The sequence below is a fragment of the Myodes glareolus genome, chromosome 20 (assembly GCF_982192425.1).
Source record: "Myodes glareolus chromosome 20, mMyoGla1.1, whole genome shotgun sequence".
Taxonomy (NCBI): domain Eukaryota; kingdom Metazoa; phylum Chordata; class Mammalia; order Rodentia; family Cricetidae; genus Myodes; species Myodes glareolus.
Genome location: NC_142045.1, coordinates 18,538,424 through 18,560,835, shown reverse-complemented (window position 1 = coordinate 18,560,835; position 22,412 = coordinate 18,538,424). Strand labels below are relative to the sequence as shown.

At 42.2% G+C, this 22,412-nt stretch overlaps 1 protein-coding gene and 1 long non-coding RNA gene across 3 annotated transcripts in view; one reads left to right on the top strand and one right to left on the bottom strand.

Annotated features, from left to right (window-relative positions):
* The window catches only part of Kpna4 (karyopherin subunit alpha 4), a 63,145-nt gene extending 52,557 nt beyond the window's left edge, over window positions 1–10,588 (bottom strand). Inside the window, exons 1-2 of one of the 2 annotated variants that reach the window (XM_087899455.1) lie at window positions 10,431–10,552; window positions 2,972–3,016 (exon numbers count right to left, since the gene is read on the bottom strand). In XM_087899455.1, the coding sequence (XP_087755581.1) occupies window positions 2,972–3,016; window positions 10,431–10,499 (114 nt within the window). In that variant the 5' untranslated portion in view covers window positions 10,500–10,552. Of the gene's footprint in view, window positions 1–2,971; window positions 3,017–10,430 lie in introns of both variants that reach the window. The other variant, XM_087899456.1, reaches the window with a different exon arrangement.
* A 433-nt stretch (window positions 10,589–11,021) lies between these two features.
* On the top strand, window positions 11,022–21,872 carry LOC125394037 (uncharacterized). The gene is made up of 3 exons (XR_007230058.3): window positions 11,022–11,170; window positions 20,060–20,220; window positions 21,415–21,872. It is a non-coding gene; the product is annotated as an uncharacterized LOC125394037 (long non-coding RNA).
* The last annotated feature ends 540 nt before the right edge of the window (window positions 21,873–22,412 follow it).

Here is a 22,412-nt window from a genome sequence, read left to right as displayed (position 1 = left end):
GCTGTTGCTTCAGATTTATCTGATTATAAGAACAAGATTTCCCATTATGCTCAAGCTATTTAGAGCTGGGTCAGTTCCATAAAACTATATAATCTAAAATCAGTTTTTTCTGCTTGAAGTTATCAGGTAACTTTCAATTTTAACATCACCAAAAAGACCCCAGTAGCCAGTAGAGAGCCAAAAAAAACTTGGGTTTTCACAATATGGTATGACAGTAACTACAGATTAACATTTTGCTTCTTTTTCTACACTACCAAAAGTTAAAAGCGGCTAGAGGCAGGATAGATAGTAATAAGATAAGGTCACCTACAATGACCATGCAGCTCTGAAAGTGCTACTCCTTGGAGGAACCACAAACATACCATTTAACCAAACCAGGCATTAAGAGCAGCAGCAACAATGTTAGCTGACACAGCACAGCTGAGAAAGCAATAATGGAAGGACACCAAGACAGTATACAATGTCTTTCATTTTTGTAAAAGGGAAGAATTTGTTTTGATTCAAGGTTCAAGAGATACAGTCCCCCATAACAGAGAGCATGATGGCTAGAATAGACTCAGTAGGCAACAACCAGAAAATTTGCTTTTTAGTATTAGAAAATAAGTCCATAATCAAATTAGTAAACATTTCATTATCAAAGGATTCTGGTGATTGTTAATAAAAATTCAATGAAGTTTCAAGTAAAATGTAATTTAAATTAAACTTGCAATTTAAAAACAAAATACAACAACAACAACAAACAACCAGGGTCTTCTTATATATCCAAGATTGGTTTCAATAGGTGCCTGTCTCTGGGATCCTGAGTGCTGAGATTACAGGTGTGCATATCATATAGAGTTTGCATTAAGTTTAAAGTAAATCAAATTTACAGTAAAAACAGAAAGCAAGCAAATTTTGTTTTGGTACTAATTAATATAAAAAATTTAACATTTTCAATAGTCAAGCTACTTAGATTACCAGCAAATGTCTACGACCTGAAAATCAATATGGATACTAAACAGTAAACAGTACTATAAGTGAATTATAAATGTTTTCTAAGTCTGGAGAGATGGTTCAGTGGTTAAGAGCACTGGTTGATTTTCTACCCAGTTCAATTCCCATCACCCACAAGGCTGCTCTCAGCCACCTGTAACTCCAGTCCAAGGCAATCTGATGACCTTTTCCGGCCTCTGTAGACATTGCACACATGTGGTAGACAGCCTATGTTCAGGCAAAACACCCATACACATAAAATAAAAATTTTTAAAAAACTGTTTTGTGGTTAAACTTACAATCTTGTGGGAAAGCAGCAACAAAAATCTACATAAAGCATTAAGCCTAGCAGCGGTGGCAGGGGCCTTTAATCTCAGCACTCAGGAGACAGAGGCAGGCGGATCTCTGAGTTCGAGGCCAGCTTAGTCTATAGAGTTCCAGGACAGCCAGGGCTTCACAGAGAAACTCTATTTAAAAAAAACCAAAAACAGACTGATGATCTGAGTCTGATTCCTCAAACCCACATGGTAGAAAGATACAATCAACTCTTTCTTACTCTATCTTACAAGCCTGCTGTGGAAAATAAGCACTCATGTATACATGTACTCACATACACACAAAATAAAGGTAAAGATTGTTTTTCTAAAGAGTTGGTAGTAATTATAAGTGATAGTTATCTCTAACAAAGCAATGCTAATAAACATGATTATAAGAGTGAGGTTCACTGGGCCGGGGGTCCTCAGACTTTGAACTCAGAGATCTGCCTGCCTCTGCCTCCCAAGTGCTGAGATAAAGGGCTTGCCCCACCAGGCTTGATGGGACATTTTAAAAGAATTTTCAAGGTCAAAACTATCTTCCTGAAAAACAAAACAAAACAAAACATTAATAATGTGTATGTTGATGTTATGGGTATACATATGCATGTTAACACTGCACTGAGGCAAAGGGTTAAAACTGTTAGTGCTCTAGCATGAATTAAGATAAACCAGCATTGTGCTGTTTATATATAGTGTTATTATATTTCAGTGAGGCCAATTTACTGAAGAATGTCCTTGGGGCTAGAGAGATGACTCAGCAGTTAAGAACTCTGGCCGCATTTCCAGGACTTGGGTTCAATTCTCAGCACCCACACAGCTGCTTAGAACCATCTGCCACTTCAGTCTTAAGAGGATCCACAGGGCAGACATACATGCAGACAAAACACCCACACTCCTTATTGCCAGGACAGTGGCACACACCTTCAAGCTCTGCACTTGGATTGTGAGGCCAGCCTGGTCTACATAGTGAGTTCCAGGCCGCTGAGCGTCACAGTATAGTAAGTTACAAGCCAGTCAAAACTACAGAAGTGAGAGCCTGCCTCAATAAATAAAGAAATAAATAAGCACACACACACATTTATGAATTAAATACTGACCTTCTCTTTCAATTACATGACAAAACAGGAGTATACATAAATGACTCCTGCAGCAATATCAGCTTCTATAGTCAAATGTAGAAAAAGTACTTAGGCAATTAAGTTGTGAAATGAATTAACCATTTTTTCAAGAAACACCATTTTAACTTGAAAAAATGACAGAGGAATTATAGCTATTTTGATTCAGTGTCTAGCAGATGTTTTCAAAAATGAGCAAAGTAAGCCTATGGCTTAAAGGAAAACAATTTACAGTATTTGCTGCTAATGATTAAGATTTGGGTTTTCAAGTAAAAATTAGTTTTAGAAAACTGAGTCTACTACCATGAGCTTGACATATTTCAAACACTAATGATTTTTCTGAATTGTACTAATAGCAATTGTAAAATTTCCTTCTTTTAAAAAAAAAATCTCTTTAAGTCGGGAGGAAATCTTTTCATAAACGGTGTTGGCATTTGGAAGATCTGAACAGCTTCATTTGGTTTTGTCAGTGGAATGTTTTCCGGGGGCTGTATTATATAAATATATTTATATAGTATCTATAATTAAATATTCTGAAAAGGTAAATGCTTTTTTTCAAACACTTACCTGTATGCTAAATTCAGAAACTGATGTGGAAATCCACTGTCTTCTCTTAAACCAGGTATCAAAGAGATACGAAAAAGATGTTAAATATGGACATTCTTCTCATTAAATAATTTTGGTTTGGGAAAGTAAGTTATTTTCCACTAAAATTTTTATATTCATACAAAATAACTTTGAGGAGTTGGTTCTCTCTTTTCCACCACATGTGTCTCAGGGATTGAACCTAGATCATCAGGCTTGGTAGCTAACACTTTTGCCCACCCAGTTACCTGCAAGTTCAACATTTAGGTAGGTGGGTCTATGAGTTCAAGATCAGCCTGGACAACAGAGTTCCAGGAATTCCAGGGCTACACAGAGAAACCCTGTCTCAAAAAAACTAAACAGTAACGCACACGCACGCGCACGCACACACACACACACTATTTAATTTCTAAAAATGGAAAATAGTGAAAGAGATGCACAAATAAAATCCAAGACTCCTCAATGAATCTCAAACCTCAAACATCTACAGACTTTTAAGGTAAATCACAAATTGTTGGGGCTGGAGAGAGAGCCCCATGGTTAAGAGCACTGGCTGCTCTTCTAGAAGATCTGGGTTCAATTCCCCACACCCACATAGCAGCACACAACTGTCTGTAACTCCAATTCTAGAGAATCTGGTACCCTCACACAGACATACATGCAGGCAAAACACCAATGCACATAAAATAAACCTTGTTAAAAAAAAAACCCAAACCTTAAAACAAACAAACCCACATATTGTCCTTATCTTTCACGCTCTCTCTTCCTCCTCCCTAGTCTCATTGTAGCCTAGGCTGACTCATGGTAACTCTCCTGCCTCAGTCAAGCCTGGTGAGAAAAGCGAGTCAGATTGCCTGGACTGGAGTTACAGATGGCTGTGAGGAGTCATGTGGGTGACAGGAACTGTACTAGGTTGAAGATCAGCCAGTGCTCTTAACCACTGAGTCATCACTGCAGTCTCAGAAAATACTCCAAATTCACACTGGTTAGCACCCATCAGAATTTTCAGGTCATCAACATTTGCTGGTAAGATGAGCAGTCTGACTACTGAAAATGCTAAACGTTTATATGGGATTTCAAGCATGGGCCACCACAGTCCAGCTCAGTTGTGCTTTATAGGTGCCACTCAAAAACTATTCTCACAGTAGTGTCTAGCAGATGAAAGGACTCTCATTGAATACTGACTTTACCAAATCTAAATGGAAACAGGGTGTGCTTTTTAGTGTTCAAAGTTTCAAGTGATACAAAATTCCAAACTCTGTGCAGAAAGAAACAGTAATGACTAACCTACAAAAATGTTAGCAATGCTTTCAAACAAAACCTTTTGACCAAAATTGAGATTTGTATAAGGTTGAGAAGAATTAAAATAGTGGAGTATAAAAATTACAGAAGGCTTTGATACACCTGAGTTAAAATCACTCCCTTGACTGTTAAGTCATAAGCATAGCTTCTTTTTAATTTCTAAGATTGAGGTAAATGAGGAGTTTTTAAACATACCTGTAATATTGGTGCTCAAAAAGCTCCTTCAAACAAGCTCCTGCCTCTGTGACAAAACTGAACCAGAAGGCCCCAAACAGCAATGCAAGTCAAAACTGATCATACACTCTCATTCAGTACAGGCCTCCAGTAAATGACCACTACCCCAGAAAATAATGAAAATATTTTAATTAATCACATCCACTGTCAGGGATCAATATTTTACAACTATCTATGGAGCTGGAGAGATGGCTTAGCAACTAAGAGTTAATTTTCCACCTGTAACTCCAGGGGATCTGACACCCTCTTGTGGTCTCTGCAAACAATAGGCATGCACATGGCACACATAAATGCAGACAAAACATCCATACACATAAAATAAAAATGCTAAACAAACAAAAATAACAACAACAACAACAAACTCCAAATATCATTAAGCAGGGTGTAATGGTTTAAGTCCTTAATCCCAGCACTTCAGAGGTACAGGCAGGCAGATCTCTATGCATTCAAGGCTGGTCTGGTCTACATAGCTAGGGGCTATACAGTGAGATCCTGTATCAAAAACAAAACCACCCTCCAAATGCAAGGTTACTTCAGAAAGCACAAGAGTTTGGGCTCAACTGTCTACAAAAACTAAATCAAAACAAACAACTACCTATGCATTTTTCCTAAAGCTGTTTCAGTCCTTCAAAATCATATTCACATTCTTCCTAATAGTGCATAGTCATCTAATCATGAAACACTTAACCAGTAAACCATAAAAAAACAAGGACATCTTGACACACACACCTTCTTTATATATGTGTGTGTGTGATATATATATATATATATATATATATATATATATATATATATATATATATCTTCATGTGCACTGGTGTTTTGCCATGAGTTTCGGATCCCCTGGAACTGCAGTTACACAGACAGTTGTGAGCTGCCATGTGGGTGCTGGGAACAGAACTAGGTCCTCTGAAGAGCATTTAGTGCTCTTAACCACTGAGCCATCTCTCCAGCCCCTTGATATTTTAAGAAAATTATCAATGAAGCAATTCTGAAGTCAGTTGCCTTACAGACCAGAAAAACTGATAGGAGGCTAAAACAATAATTTAAATCCTAGATACAGTTCTATGAGATAGCTCATATTGTTTCATGCTTGGACTATTACTTGAAGAATTAGACAGTAGTTATTTTAAGCACAGTAAATATGTTCCAAGATTTGTGATGAGAGAGGTCAGTCTCTAAAGTTACTAAGACTTAATAGCTTAGCAATGTTTTTCACTCTGTATACTTTGAGTGAACAAGGCTATTTCCCCAAAACAAAATAGCCCATCACTGTTACTTCTACATATTTTATACTCAAAATTGTGTTGTATATTAATACTCAAAATTAGCATAAGTTGTTTTCCAAGATCTAATTACTTTTCTAACATAGTTACACTCTATTTGAACCTGGAAACTTTTAGAATTTTTATAAAAACTTTGAAAGTTTACTAGAAATGTTACAAAACCAAACTTTAAGTAGAAGAGCTTAACTTGCTTGTTCCTGGCAAACCTCCCCAACAGTGTGGTCACTGCCATCTCCTACACTGTGCTGTATATGGACAGCCTGCTCTGTTACGACTCTCAAACTGGCACTAGATGATCCTGCAGCACACTATATGAAGAGGTCAAGTTTTGTGGACATCATCCAATAACTCCTTTAACATTATTTCAAAGATACAGAGACTTCCTTTGACTTCTGTACTTTCAAGAAAGCATGACTGTATTTTTGGAGGAGTCAAAATGATATACCAAAAGGTACTAATGAATACTAGATAGAAATTTATGAATCATAAAATTATGACTTCAGAAGAGTCACATCATTGTGCCCAAATTGTCCTCCAACAAGCAATTCCCCGTTGACTCTTTAATGTGACACAAAGTGCAGAGTAACATGTTACAGACATACAGAAAAACAACCTAAAAACCACACACAGCAAATAAGGGAGCAAGAGATCCAACCACATTGGATCTACACATAGTAGACTCCCCTCTTCCCTTAACAAAAAAGATAAATTGTTCAGTGAGTTGTCAAGCATCTCACTAACACTAATGTACCAATGTCTACAGCATTCATGAAGCAAATATCTAGTACTGCTAGTTTTGTAGATGAAAAGAATCATAAGACTTAAATGATTCTTCTAAGGTCACACCCAGTTAGAGAGCAGGTAATATTAAATTAAACTGTCAGATTTTATACTCATTATTTCTAATCAATCTCTCCCTCAAATGTAACAACTATCTCACTCTATATGCTGCTGAATATTTACACATACACGTCTAATAACGTAGTTACCAGCCATCTGAGACTATTAAGCACTTAAGATACAGCTGGTCTAAACAGAGAAATACTGTGATGCTAAAATGGAATTTGAAAATGTAGGAAAAAAAACATGTGAACTATTTCATTTTTTAGGCACAGACTAATGTTAAAATGACATTTAGGATATCCTGGGCTAAAACTCATTGTATGGCAATACTTTTGCCTCCCTCAAAACATAAATATTAAGATCAAACCAAAAAGCAGTAATTTCTTAATATTTGTTACATTCTACATACAGTACATATGTAACACAATGCAGTAACTGTATCTGGAGGAGAAAGTGCACATACATGTTTTGAAGAACTACAAGCATGTAAGTGGCAAATACAAGTAATAGACTTGTATTCTAAAAGTAATAAAAAATGTTTTTGTGTCATAAGTGCACATGATTTTAGAAGCTTTTTCCTTTCTTTTGCGTACTGGGCAGCCTTATAATGCCATAATTCACCACTGAACTACACCCACTTAGTGATTTTGAGTAAGTCATAAAAGTAAAATTTTTATTTAATCATATTTGTAGATGAAAAATGAAAATATTCTAATTTCTAATACATATACATAGATTCAGTCATCAAAGAGTAGATACAGATATTACGATCCCCAAAAAATGCCTAATAAGCTTTAAAAAAAATTTCCACTCCTTTTTTGAAAAATATTTATTTATTATGTATACAATATTCTGTCTGTGTGTATGTCTGCAGGCCAGAAGAGGACACCAGACCTCATTACAGATGGTTGTGAGCCACCATGTGGTTGCTGGGAATTAAACTCAGGACCTTTGGAAGAGCAGGCAATGCTCTTAACCACTGAGCCATCTCTCCAGCCCCCCTAATATTCTTTTATCTTTAGTTTTAAACTTCCTATCATAGTAGCCTGGTAGATTCAATATTTAATCTCTTAGAGACTACAGTGGCAAGAAAAACATAGTAAGGCTACGTTTTTTAAAGAATAATTTTAAAGCAGGGCATGGTGGCATATGCCTGCATCCCAGCTGGGAGGGCAGCAGGGATGACCAAGTACAAAATAAAAAAATACAACAGTGCGGCAGGTTGGACATGGTGGCACATACCTGTAATTTTATCATTCGGGGGCTGAGGGAGAAGGACTGAGAGTGTAAGGCTTTCCCGGGCTACAGCTACATAGTGAGACCCTGTCCAAACTAAAAGAACAAGAGGGAGGGGTGGACGGGGCAGAAAGGGAGAAATTAAGTCTGGCAACCCCATAAAAAAAAAAATCTAACATTTCATATCACCTAGCATCTCTTTCTTGGTCTGTAACCAAAAGAAATAAAACTGTCACATAAAAATGTGTACACAAATGCTCATATCAGTATGTAACTACCAGGGTTAATGATGTATCCATGAAGATGAACGCATACACACAAGTTGGTCTAACTATATGCAGAAATATTATTCAACCCTATGAAATATTCTTGATATAGTATGGATGGTAGATAGCCACAAAGTAACATAAAATGTACATTCTGTTTACATGAGTCGTTCAGAATGGGCAAACGAAACACTGCTTTTAGGCCTGGAGTGGCCGAGAAAGAGAATCACTACTAATGACTATGTCAGGGGTTCTTTAAAGAGTGGCAAATATCCTAAGTAACTTTGGTGCTGACTGCACAATTATGTGAGCATATTAAAAACCACTTTATATGGGTGAACTGAGTGTTATGTGAATCACATTTCCATGAACCTGTTAAAAATACATAGCAAAAGAAAGGTATTAGAAGCCAGGCCTGGAGGCAGAGGCAGGTGGATCTCTGAGTTTGAAGGCCAGCCTGGGCTACAGAGCAAGTTCCAGGACAACCAGGGCTGTTACAGAGAAACCCTGTCTCAAAAGAAAAAAAGAAAAAGAAGAAGAAGAAAAAAAAAAGGAATTAAGAGATTGGCTGGTTACATGATACTTTTCTGAATTTTTAAACTTTGTGGTATTTATCAGTTTTATAGTTTCCTAATTTGTGCTTTTTATCTATTCTAAATATTTATATTAGCGCGCGTGTGCGCACGCACATGCACACACACACACACACACACACACACCCGGAGTTCCATGTGTAAATTTAATGACAACTATGAATTGTACATTTAAAAAGTTGACTTTTATGACATGTAAAATTACTCCAATAAAGATGCTAAATTTGAATACTGAGGAGATGGGTCAGTGGTTTGGCTTCAAGCACCCACATGGCAGCTCACAACTGTCTGTAACTCCAGGTTCAGGGGATCCGGCACCCTCCTCTGGCCTCCCTGGACACCAGGTGCATACATGGTGCATATACATATATGGAAGACAAAACACCCCTACAAATGAAATCAATTTACAAAAAAGATTTTAAATTTCTACTATAAGAATTAAGAAAAATAAGTTGTATTGACCTTCAAACAATCTCAAACAGTCATACACACTCTGGGGCACGTAGTCCTAACTACCACAACCAGCTAAAACAGCACAAAGTACGTTAAAAGCCTGAATGGCACTTTAAGAAGTGCACAAAAGTTGCTATCTCAATCAGGCAAATGCTCGCGTTCAGAAACTGACCACAGCAACATGAAGATCAGTCACAAAAACATAGGGCGATAAGACATTTTACCACTTTCTCTTCAAAGCTAAACTCTTGACTCAGAATGGTTTGTGTGAAAGGAAATATAAACAGACTCCTAAAAAAATTCCCAAAGCTGAAGAAAAGGGTTGATAGAAGCGCGTACGCGCGCTCACACACACATACACACAGTGGGGAGAATCTCTGTGCTTAATACATCGAACCTTGGAAGCAGCTGTGTCTAAGACAATGAAGCCTTCTTTCCCCCCTTTTAAACTACGCGGTGGTGTCAATCCGAAGACCACCCGATTCCACCACTGCCGCCACCACCACCAAGAGGTGGGGAGGAAAAGGATCCCGTAGACTAGAGGGTGACAGCTTTGGATAACCCTTTGGACTTTCTATGTAAGAATGCAGCTGCTAGTCTCTTCTCAAGAGAGGGGTAATGAGATTTGTGGAGCAGCTCAAATAAGGGGGATCCTTTTCCTGGAAAAGGGAACACCGTGGGGCCATATCTCGAATCAGCTACGACCAGAGTGAAAGCCAGGCCGCTGGAAGGCACTGTTAGCATCACCAGGACAGCCTCTCGTGGCGCGGGTGTCTTTTTCAACGCAGAAGTTGACTCCTGTAGTTTGGACGTTGGGGTTAAAAGAGAAGTCGGGGAGATCAGGAACAAACGCCTGCATGTGGAGGCGCCGCAGGCCCGGGGAAGTTACGGAGGTCGCCGCTCGCTCCCACGCCGCCCGCTGCCCGCAGCGCCCGGCGTCGGGGCCCGAGCAGAGCCGGAGCCTCCGCCGCGGTCGATCCCCCGGCCGCCCGTACCCGCGTCTAGCCGGCTCGACAGGGCAGGCCTAGGCCGCGCCCGGCGGGCCCGAGCGCTGTCGCCGGCAGAGGCGGAGCAGGCCCGGCACAAACTTCCCGGCGCGGCGCCCGCGTCACGGCCGCCAGTCCGCCCGCCCGCCCGCCCGCCCAGCGCCATGCCGGCTGCCGCGCCCGCCCGACTCCGCACGCACCCCGTGTCCCGCCCGGGCCGGAGGCCGCGGACCTCACTGTACCTCTAAGTCGCGGCCTTTGTTCTTGAAATTCTTGAGCCGTTGGTTGTCCAATTTCTCGTTGTCCGCCATGGCCGGGTCGGCGACTCTCCCCCCTCCCCGCCCGGGCCCCGCGGGATCCGCCCCAACCACCGCGCCGCACCGACGCTCCCAGGAAGCCGGCCGCCGCCTGCGCCGCCCGCCCGTCCGTCCGCTCCCTTCCTCTCGCCCGGCCTCTGCGGCCTCCACTCCCCGGCCGGCCGCCCCCTCCTGTCCCGAGCCCCGGCACCACAGCAGCTCCGGCGAAGACGACCGCGGGGCCGGCGGCGGCGGCAACGGCGGCGGAATGTGCTGCCGGCTGAGGGGGAGGCAGCCTCGATCTGAGGGCCCGGCTCTGCGGCCACGCCCATCGCCGCCAGCCCGCCACGCCGATTGGCCGGCCGGGCTCCGGCGCGCTTGGCCAATCAAAAGGGGCGATGGAGAAGCGGGGGCGGAAGCGCAAAAGGAAAGGGGAAGGGAGAGTCTGGGACAGGAAAGAGCCGGGGCGGAGGGGCCGGGGGGCGGGGAGGAGCCTCGCGCGGAGGGAGAAACCGGAGGAAGCCGGAGAGAGGCGGGGCCGGCAGGGGGCGGGGTCGCCAGGGTCGAACCGTCCCGTTTGTGGAGGTTCGGTGGTCGGGGTGGCCTTGGATGTTAGGATTCTGGACTCCGTTCTTTTTCTCCTCCGGTGTTACTTGAGCGTTTCATTCACTTTGGAAAGCAAAGAGGTGTGTCCAAGCTCCACGCGGGCTCCCAAACAAACCCTAAGCCCTGTTCTGGGGCGTCCCAGGGCCGGGGCGTCGGGACTAGGATTGACTGGGGTGACGTGCATTCTGAAAACTGGAGGGACAGAGGAAGGAAAGGAAAGGGGCCTCTGACCAAGTGCCCGCAACAGGTAGAAACTTGTGAAGACTTGATACTTCTGTGATATCTCTTTTTTGGGTGTTTAGTCTTGGAAAGTTAAGCTGCTTGGTCACAAACTATTAATGTATAGAGAATTTGACATAGCAAATGCAACATTGTGATTCTTGATTAAGAAAGTTAATCCCAAAAATACCATCTTAATCAGGAACATTGTAACCAAAGGCGGAAGTAAAACAAGATATAAAAGGAGCCTCTCAGATTTTTCAGAAGAGGTCCAGCTAGGGACGCAGTTTGTAATCTCGGCTGTTGCAGCTGAAGTAGGAGGATCCGAGTGCAAGTCCTGCCTGAACTAGAGAAAGCCACTCCGGGTCGTTTAGTGACGCGGCTCGCTGATGCATCTCAAGATAAAAAGTACCGAGATATTCATTGGCAGAGGCTAAGCATGCTGGAGGCTCTAGGTTCAGAAAAGAGAGTGAGGAAATGTTTTCAAGTTTATATTTAAGCCCACTGTGGTGGTCAGTACCTTAAACCCAGCACTTGGGAGGCAGAGGCAGGTGAGTCTCTTGAGTTTGAGATCAACCTGAGCTACACCGTGATACCCTGCCTAAAACAAACGGTGTGTGTGTGTGACTATTTATCAGTTAATAGTTCCTCAAATTTGTGCGGTTTTGTGAGGCAGTGACAGTTCAGAGATAGAAGTAAAGAATGGGGAAGCTGGATGTGTTGGAGCTTGGCAAGAGACCCTATTGCAAAACCCTTTGGGAACTTTCGGCTTCTGATTCTTTCTGGTATAGTTTGTTTGGGCAGAACCACAAGCAGAAATGAATATTTAACATGCAAATATTTCATAAACACCTTTTAAATCAGAGGGTTTTTTAAAGGTATAATATAATGGCAATGGGTTTGGACAGTACGAAGGATTGAGTTCTCTTGGGGATGAGGGGCTATAGGAGTCACTTCAAGATTGTGATGGGAGGAAGAATGGTCAAAACAAAACCCTTCAGACAGAGTAATGCCTTCCAAGTAAGTTTTTGATATTTTTGTCTACTTTCTTCTGGGTGTGGCAAACTATCTCTTTGGAAGTAATTCACACTGAAGGCTACCTTGAAATGTATATTGAATTCATATCTTAAAATTCAGATTAAGTTCATTATGTGTGTGTTGGAGTCTGTGTGGTACACGAACGTATTTGGGTATGCACATCTTTGTGCAATGAGGCCAAAGAAGGCTGCCCTACATCGTTATTCCTCTACCTCACAGCCCTGAGACAGGGTTTCTTACTGAACCAGAAACTCACTGGGATACGCTGGCTTGTCACCTCAGCCTTCCTGCCTCCACCTCCCAACGCTGGGATTCTAGGCATGCACACCTGAACTGGCTTTGCTCGGGGCCACCTCAAGTCCTCATGCTTGAAGACCCTCTCCCTTGTATATTTTTATTCTCTGAAGATCCATTTAGTTGAAGTGACATTATATTTGCATGCTGGGACACTAGTATATTTTAAAATATAAGTAAGTCAGGTATGGTGGCGCATGCTGGGAATCCAGCCCTGAGGTTAGATGACTCACTGTCTCCTGTAACTCCATCTCCAGAAGATCTAACACTCTCTGACCTCCAAGAGCATTGCATACATGTAGTGCACATATATACATACACACATACACACAGGCAAACAATCATACACATTCAATAATAATAAATCTCTTTTTCAAGGGTAGTTAATTTTGGTAAAATTCATGAGGCTACTTAGGATATAGAAAAGAGTATATTGTAAACAATTTAAGGTTTCTATAATCACAATAATAATGTTACCAGATATTGAGCTGCTACAATCTTGATCTGGGTATTTTATTTACGTGAGGTATTTTATTATTGTTATTTGTATGTTTACTCTTATAGCACTTATCCAGCACTATGTGACAGTCTTTTTTGAGACAAGGTATTTCTGTGTAGCTAAGGTTTGCCTGTATTTGTAATCCTTCTCTTTCAGCCTCCTGGGTGCTAGGATTACAGCCATATCACCATGCCTGGCCAAGGCAGCCTTCTAATCATCAGTTGTTTCAGGGTCTCTCAGGTTAGATTTAAGCTGGCCTCTGACTTGCTGTATAGACAAGAATAACCTTAAGTTCCTAATTCTCCTGCCTCCTCCTCTCTGGTGCTTAGACTGTGGGAGTGAGTCACCGTATCTAGCTGTATAAATGCATTGAGTTCCTACAATGATCCTATGCAGTAATCATATCCACTTTACGAATTAGAAAATTGGACCATAGAGAAGTATTGTCATCAATTTAAGTCACACAGTGAATGTTAGAGCAGGTATTTGAACTGCTCCTGACACCAGAGCCCCCTGGGAAGGACTCGAAGGTGAGTATTCATAGTGCATTTTCAAGGGAGATATTATTTCCATTTCCTGTATGGGAAGCCTAAGGTTTGGTGTGATTAAGTAACCTGCTGTGGGCCTCACACAACTAAGCAGCGGCTGGAGCACTAGTTTGATTCTGCGGCTGCCTCGCTCTAAGCACCACACTCTTGGTAGGGAGCTCTTTGTCTCCCTGGCATCGCACACAGACCTCGGCTGGACCTCTCAAGTCCAGCTCTCAAGTGTATGAGGCAAAGCTGCTCAACCCTCAGTGACGTCAAGATCACGTGGGACACATAAAAGCCACGTTGGTGGCCCCTTCCTCAGGCTGTCTGTTTTAGAAAGTCTGAGCTCCTGAAGCAAAGCAGATGTTCTGCTCCCCGGGATGACGGTGAGCTCTACTGGATCTGCCAAGCTTGGCATGACAAGCAATTTTAAGATTGTGTCAACATTAAGGAAAGGAAAAAAATAAAGGTTACACATCACGGGTGATGGGTCATGTGTCCTGCAAAATAATGTACGGCATGGTTCTAACCATAGCTCTAACTAAGAAATGTAGCCAAATAACTAGTGTTTCAAGGACTGAAAGCCTCCAAGTTAGTAAAAACCAGTTTGGTATTGCCGAATAGATTTATGTTGTATTTTTCTGGACTCTTTTCTGGGTCTAGTTTTTCTCTCGCGTTTCCGCCAACGGCATTCTTTGAATCTTCTTCACGAGGATTGGCTGCACAGACATATTTAAGTGCAGTTTGCTCTTCTTGCTGTTAGTTCACATCTTGTGCGCTGTGGCACCGACTTCTATTCTCCCTCTTTGAAGGCTCGGGCCTGCTCAGTTCTCAAGTCAGTTCCCAAAGAGTCAGGCGGTTGTATCTTCATGACTTGTTCCTTCGCTCCTGAATCCCAACCCATTTGCCAGCCATTGTGTTTCCCTCCTTTGAGTCTGGTTCTCAGGACCTTCCCTGAATGTTTATTCAGGAATAGCATCTCCTGCTCTGGACTTAGCTTGCTTGCTTGCTTTCTTTCTTTCTTTTTTTCTTTTTTTTTTTTTTTTTTTTGTTTTTCGAGACAGGATTTCTCTGTGGCTTTGGAGCCTGTCCTGCAGCTAGCACTTGTAGACCAGGCTGGCCTCGAACTCACAGAGATCCGCCTGCCTCTGCCTCCCAAGTGCTGTGATTAAAGGCGTTCGCCACCACCGCCCAGCTGGACTTAGCTTTCTAACCTCTGTCCCACCAATAAACAAGATAGAAATGCACCTCTATGTTAGTTGCCCTGCTCAGGGAAATTCCTGTTTGATCAAATCGGTGAAGGAAAATCCCAAAGTGCTGTTAACTCATAATCCTTCATCAGTTCCACTAAATGTGACACTCTGCTTCTTTAACTGAAAACATTAAATGTCTGTGGTTCTTTATCCCATTCTCTCCATTCTTACACTTAATTTATAGCAGTGTATTAATGAGCTAGTATTCCCCTATTCTGCTGCCTCTCCATTCCCAGTGCTAACCTCCTGTTCTTTCTGTTGAGGTCAGTAAGGCTGTTTCGTGTTCATGATGGTTAGAAGAAGAACACAGCTGTGATACCCCTAGCTTGTCCTCCTGATTTGTGCCTGAACTTTGAGATCAGCACTCCCTTCAGATGGGTTCTTCAACCTCAGGATATCTTGAGTCACAGCCCATTCCATCTTCAGAGGATATATGAGCTATGCTGGAAAATGATTCTTACAGCCAGGCCAGGGGACAGATCTGTAATTGCAGGTATTTGGGAGGACTGAGGCAAGAGAATGGAAAGTTCAAGGCCATCCTGGGTAACTTTGGGGGACCATGTCTTAAAATGGAAAATGAAATAAGAAATGGCAGGAGACAGCTCGGTAGAAAGTACTTGTCCAGCAAATATGAATCCCTAAGTTCCATTCACAGTCTCTGTCTCTGTCTCTGTCTCTCTCTCTCTCTGTCTCTCTCTCTCTCTCTCTCACACACACACACACACACACGATGCTTGCCAAACACTTGTGTGCTTGATATAATCGTTTAAAAGAAATTGTCATGGCCAGACATAGTGGTACACGGCTTTAATCCTAGTGCTGGAAGGCAGCAGCAGGTGGATTTCTATGAGTTTCAGTCTGGCCTGGTTTCCATACTGTGTTTCAGGCAGGGCTACACAGGGAGAAAGAACGTGGTTTGTTGTTGTTTGCTTGTTTGTTTTGTTGTTGTTATGTTTTTGTCTTTTAAAAGAAAATGTTGTTATAATTCTTAAGGAAAAACAGTTAAGAATCTGTGGAAATGAAAAGGATGGATGTGTTAACTGTCTGTCTCTGTCCTTTGTCACTGCCCCCCTATTGTGTGTGTGTTGTGAATGTGACAGCCTGCTATCTAAAGAGATGTCTTGCACTTGCATTATACATTCTATTTTGAAATAGAACAGCAGAAAAGCAGCCAGTTGCCTGGGAAAGGTTTTCACGAGAATGGGAGACTTCAGTAGCCTCAGTGAAGAGAGACTGGTGTCCTGAAGCGGGTTGCTGCCTTGGATAATCCCACATAGTATGACGTTAGTGTAAGGTGTTTGCTTGTTTTTGTCCCTATGAACATGGACTACATGTGGATATGGCACTCTGTATACACGTATAATTGTCAAAGAAAAATTAAAAACAACACAAGACTGAACACTTTCAAGGCACATAAATTATTCTTGAAATACACACCTCATAGGATTTACCGGCACTCTATTTTTAGTGTGTCACCATGTTACACAAAACCCCGAAGTCCCTTGGAGACCTTCTCCAATGGAGTTTCCATGGATTCTTCAGATGTTTCAAGAGTCAAAGGGCTCCTGATGTTCCGGATAAGCTTGGTCCCTGCAGATCACCTGCGATAGACTTCAGAAGAATTTTTGTTGAATCTTTTGATTTTTTTCCTAACTCCATCACACTATTAAGTGCTGGAAAACTCCATCCTTTCACTCACACACTTATTCTAACACTCATTAGGACCTGCCGAAGGTTGCTCACCGTGCAACCGGAAATACAAAACCTAGGAAGTGTTAGACCACCTTATCTAGAACCAATAACTATGAGAATGTCTGGTACTTCTGTCTTCTGACTACAGCCTCGAGAACTGTCTGTTCATACCTTGGTGTTCTCTGTATGCCTGCTATACTGATCCCAAATTAGACTCCCCAGGTTCCAGTTCTACCTAGAAACAGAAGTATCAGAGGAAATCTATACCTTCAATCAAAGCACCTGGAAGGCAGATAAATACAGGCAGGTCTTTGTGAGTTCAAGATCAGCCAGATCTATATAGTGGATCCCAGGTCAACCAAGGCTATAGTGTGAGAGCGGGGGAGGGGGGGCGGCGGCGCACGTGGTATTTAAATTTGCCGTTTTAACACTTTTGAGTGTAAAGATTCCCTGTGGGGTTATAAGAACGCGCTTTCAGTGGTGTTGGAGATTGACCCTAGGGCTTTTATCCATGCTAGATAAGCACTGTCAATGGCCTGTATACCCAGACCTCTTTTCCTTGTTTTGTTTCATTTGGTTTTGTTTTTGAGATAGCCTCACACTGTAGCCCAGGTTGCTCTGGAACTCACCACAGCCCAGATTCATGATCCTCCTGTCTCGGCATCTGAAATGTTGGGATTACCAAACCCAGCTCTTTGAAGAGTCACCCATCTCGGACTCCTTCATTCCTGCCGTTCTCTTGCAGGCATTCCTATGAAGTGATCAGAGGGCACACTGGCAGAGGGCTAATTTCACCACCACCCCATTTGTTACATTTTTTGTAGGAACAATTTAAATAGACCGTGTATTTCCCATATTACAAAATATAAAGCCTTTGTCACAATCCCTAAAAATAAGACAACAGAAGGAGATTAATGTATTCTGACACACCCCATATGCAATCACTTACTATAATGTATATCTTATTGGGTGCTGTATAGCGTGATATATAATAATATGGAATGCAGCATAGCATGAATCTGTGTGTATGCTCTGGGTTGGCTTTATGCATGTGTGGCCGATACAGTTATGTAAAGCCCATGCTTAGTTTAGTGTTTAATGTTTACTGTCACCATCATGAAATTCGTAGTTTTTGAACAAGGGCTCCACGTCTTCATTTCGTACTGCTTCTTGCGAATTGCCTTGTCTGCCTGGCCTGGTGTAGTGTATAATCTTTTGAAATTATCACAACTTTTTTCCACGCACTGTTTCAATTTTTAAAGGAAACATCTATATAGTGTTTCTATTTTAAATGTAAATAAGCACTGTAAATGTAAATTGGATCATCTTGTGTAGCATTTTGCAATCTGTGTTTTCATTTTGTGACATTTCTTCCTATCAGTGTATTTCATAGTTTGCAGTGGCCAAAGAATGCTCTGTTGTATGGATAAGCCATAATTTGTTTAATCAACCCAGCAGTCTCCTACTGGCACTCCCGTGGTAATTTGTTATGACATAGAGCAAGCACACTTTAGTGTGTGTTGAGTACTTGCCTCACTAACTCCCTGGGGTAAATCTCTAGAACTTGCTGAGTCAAAGGATAGGGCTGTTTTAGACTGTGAAACATACAACCGGATTGTCCTTCTGAAAGATTACACAAGGTTAGACCACTCCAGTTGCAGCAGCACTGCACAATCATGATTGTTGCCCTGCACGCTAACTGGCCACAGTAACTCAGCTTCACCCTGTGCCTCTTTTACTGCCTCCTCTAGTTGTTTTCAGGTGTGTGACTTTGTTTACGCTGCATTTGTTTAACTCTGTGAAGCTGTGTTACCGTGCCCGTCTAAAATACCTGATTGTCTAATAAAGAAGTGAACAGCCAATAGCGAGGCGGGAGCAAGGATAGACAGGGCTGGCAGGCAGAGAGTATAAATCAAAGACCATCTGGGAGGAGGAGAACAAAGAGAGGAGGACATCAGAGGCCAGCCACCTCGCTACACACAGCAAGCCATGGAGAAAGAAGTAAAGAAAGGTATAGAGAAAGATAAAAGCCCAGAGGCAAAAGGTAGTCAGAATAGTTTAAGACAAGCTGACCAGAAACAGGGCAAACTGAGGCCAGGCATTCATAAGTAATAATAAGCCTCCATGTGTGTGATATATTTGGGATCAGGGTAGCCTTCATCTCAGTATGCAGGTGACCTTGAACTCCTGAGCTTCTTGCCCCCACCTCCCAGTGCTAGGTTACAAGTGGTGTCACCAGATCCAAATTTCTTCTGCTCTTAACACCCAGTTATTGAGTTCTAGCTTTGCACCACTCAGAGTTGTAGAAGAACGGTACACAGTTCCCTGCACTGCCCACCAGGATCCCCAGACCTTGACGTCTTCACAGTCAGCGTTTACATCCTCACTTGCGCTGAACTCTGAGAGTGAATTGTGTACATCTTTAATGAGCTGCCTCTTTTCTCAGGGATAATTTACTGCAAATGCTTCAACTCATAATCATAGGAAAAAGATACAAATTGTTTTGTAGGTACATTATTTCAATTTTATCATTTCCCCCAGTTCTTTGAACAAAGGTGAAATAAAAATTGGTCAAAGGTTTTCGCCTTTCTCTCCTTTTGAGTCATATTGTTGTAAAATATTAGTTTAAGATGTGTGATGTTCGTTTATGCTGTGCAACGTTTATTTAATGATGCAAAGATGTGTTGCGTTCTTTTATGTGGCTTTTGTTTAACTCTGTGAAGCTGTGTTACTGTGCCTGTCTAAAACACCTGATTGGTCTAATAAAGAACTGAACAGCCAATAGCAAGGCAGGAGAAAGGGTAGGCAGGGCTGCCAGGCAGAGAGGATAAAGAGGGGAGAAATCTAAGCTTGAGAGAAGAGCAAAGAAAGAGGAGAAAAAGCAAAGCAGAGGAGGATGCCAGGGGCCAGTCACACAGTCACCCATGGAGTAAGAGAAAAGACATATGCAATAGAGAAAGGTAAAAACCTAGAGAGAAGGTGGATGGGAAAAGCTGGCTAGAAATAAGCCAAGCTAAGTCCGGGCATTTGTAAGTAAGAATAAGTCTTCATGTATGTATTTGGGAGCTGGGTGGCGAGCCCCCAGAGAGGTAAAAAACAAAACAAACCAACTATATATATATATATATATATATATACATTTTTTTTTTTTTAAAAAATAAGTCATGGAATGGTGTAAAAAGATACTTTGGTAACAGACATTCCACACTCTGGCTTGGTTAGATTTTGTTCATTTGAGTTGCTTGTTTTTGTATTTACACGTCTAAAACTAAACAAGTTTTTCTTAAAGGAAAAAATAAGACCCAACAGGTTAAAGAAGTGGCGTCTAACTACAGATAATAGAAATTTGTAATGGTAGATTACACTATAGAAAATAAAAATTCCAGAAATCTGTTATGTTCATTTATTTGCTAATTTTTATTTATTCTTTTTTTTTAAACACAGCTGAAGTTTATGGAAACGCAATAACATGGCATCAAAGGAGCAGGGCAGAACTGAAACACCTTTGTTTATTTAGACAGGCTTTCACATAGCCCAAGCTGGACCCAAGTGACTATGTAGTTGAGGCTGGCCTTGATCCCTCTGCTATTACCTCTTGAGCACAGGTATGCATTCTAATGCCCAGCCAAAATCGTGTATAAACGCCTTGGACTTATCTTTCGAGAGCCTTTCCTAATGGGGGAATTGTACTTGACTATGTGCAAATGAAGGTAGCCCTGACTCACTCAGAAAAGGAAAGTGAACATTTTGGAGAAATACCCTTTCTACTCAGCCCTAGAAATGACGGCATCTGTGTACTTAGAAGGATGACACTAAGCAGCCACCTTTTCTCTTGGATCTTTTATTAAGAACCAAAGCAGAGTTGAGTTGTTGATAGACAAGATTAAAACTTTAATTGCTAATACATGGGCTCCTAAGGCATCAAGGGGAGCCGGCATTAAACCCCACTGACCTGGGCTTGCACAACTTCAAGGTGCGCTAATAAGAAAGGAGCAGCTGGACATCTTACGTATTAGTCTCTAAGAAATAGTGTTTCTGGATCGGGGTTACCTCACTCACAATGATTTTTTTCTAGTTCCATCCATTTGCCTGCAAATTTCATGATGTCATTGTTTTTTACACAATAGTACTCCATTGTGTAACTACCACATTTTCTTTAGCCAGTCTTTGGTTGAGGGGCATCTAGATTGTTTCCAGGTTCTGGCTATTACAAATAATGCTGCTAGGAACATAGTTAAGCAAATGCCCTTGTTGTATGACTGTGCATCCTTTGGGTATCTGCCCAAGAGTGGTATTGCTAGAACTTGAGGTAGATTGATTCCCAGTGTTCTGAAAAACTGCCATACTGATTTCCAAAGTGGATGTACAATGTATACTCGCTCATAAGTGGATATTAGACATAAGGCAAAGGATAACAAGCTTACAGCCCACAATCCCAGAGAAGCTAAGAAACAAGGAGGACCCTAAGACAGACATGTGGATTCTCCTGGGAAGGGGAAATAGACAAGATCTCCCAAGTAAACTGGGAGGGTGGGGGCAGGAGGGAGGATGGGAGGGGAGAAGGGGGGAGGAGAACATGAGGGAATGGGATGACTGAGCTGGGGGAAGGACAGAGAGGGAGAGCAAGGAAAGAGATTTCTTGATGATAGAGGGAGCCATTTGGGGGTTAGCAAGAAACCTGGCACTAAGGAAATTCCCAGGAATCCACAAGAATGACCCCAGCTAAGAATCTAAGCAGTAGTGGAGACGGTGCCCTTCCCTTGCAGTCAGACTGATGACTACCTTTGCTGTCATCGTAGAACCGTCATCCGGAAGTGATGGAAGCAGATGCTCAGCTAAGCACTGGGCTGAGCTCCCGGAGTCCAATCAAAGACAGAGGAGAGATACTGTGAATTAAAGGACAAGACCATCATGAGGAAACCCACAGAGATAGCTGACCCGAGCTAATGGGCTCTGGACTGACAGCTGGGGAACCTGCATAGAACTGAACTAGGCCCTCTGAATGTGGGTGACAGTTGTGTGGCTTGGACAGTCGGTGGGGCCACTGGTAGTGGGACCGGAATTATCCCTAGTGCATGACCTGGCTTTCTGGAGCCCATTTCCTATGGAGGGATACCTTGCTCAACCTAGATATAGGGTGGAGGGCCTTGATCCTGCCTCAGTGTGATGTAACAGACTTTGTTGACTCCCTATGGGGGGCCTCACCCTTTCAGAGGAGTAGATGGGGAGTTGGGGTGGGAAAGGGAGAGGGAACTGGGATTGGAATGTAAAATAAAGATTGTTTTGTAAAAAACATAGTGTTAAGCAGTGGTTTCAACCCTTCCCATGAAAATCCCTTGTCCCATTCTAGTTTCTTCCCCCTTTCCTATTTTACAGTAAATAAAAGGGATCTTGGAATCTGTCCAAGGTCCCAGCAGCTAATCCACAGCACAGAGTGGAAACAGAGAAGCTCCCCAAGGAGGCCACCTGGCACCTGACTGCTGTAGTCCCAAGGCATTTGCCAAGTGACCCACGATTTTATTTACTCCAGGTTGGGATCTTATACCGAGGAGAAATGACTGAAAACAAAGTCAAAATTCAGTAGGACAGAGCGCTGAGAAAGGAATCAGACTAAGGTGGGGAGGGAAACAAAACCAGGAACCAAAGCTGTCATTGTTAGTGTTTGTGCGTGTGCGTGCACGCATGCACGGAGGTCAGAGGACAGTTTGCACAATCCATTCTCTCCTTCCACTATGTGAGTCCTGGAGATTGAACTGGGGTCACCAGGCTGAGCAGCAAGGCACTTTTACCTCCTCAA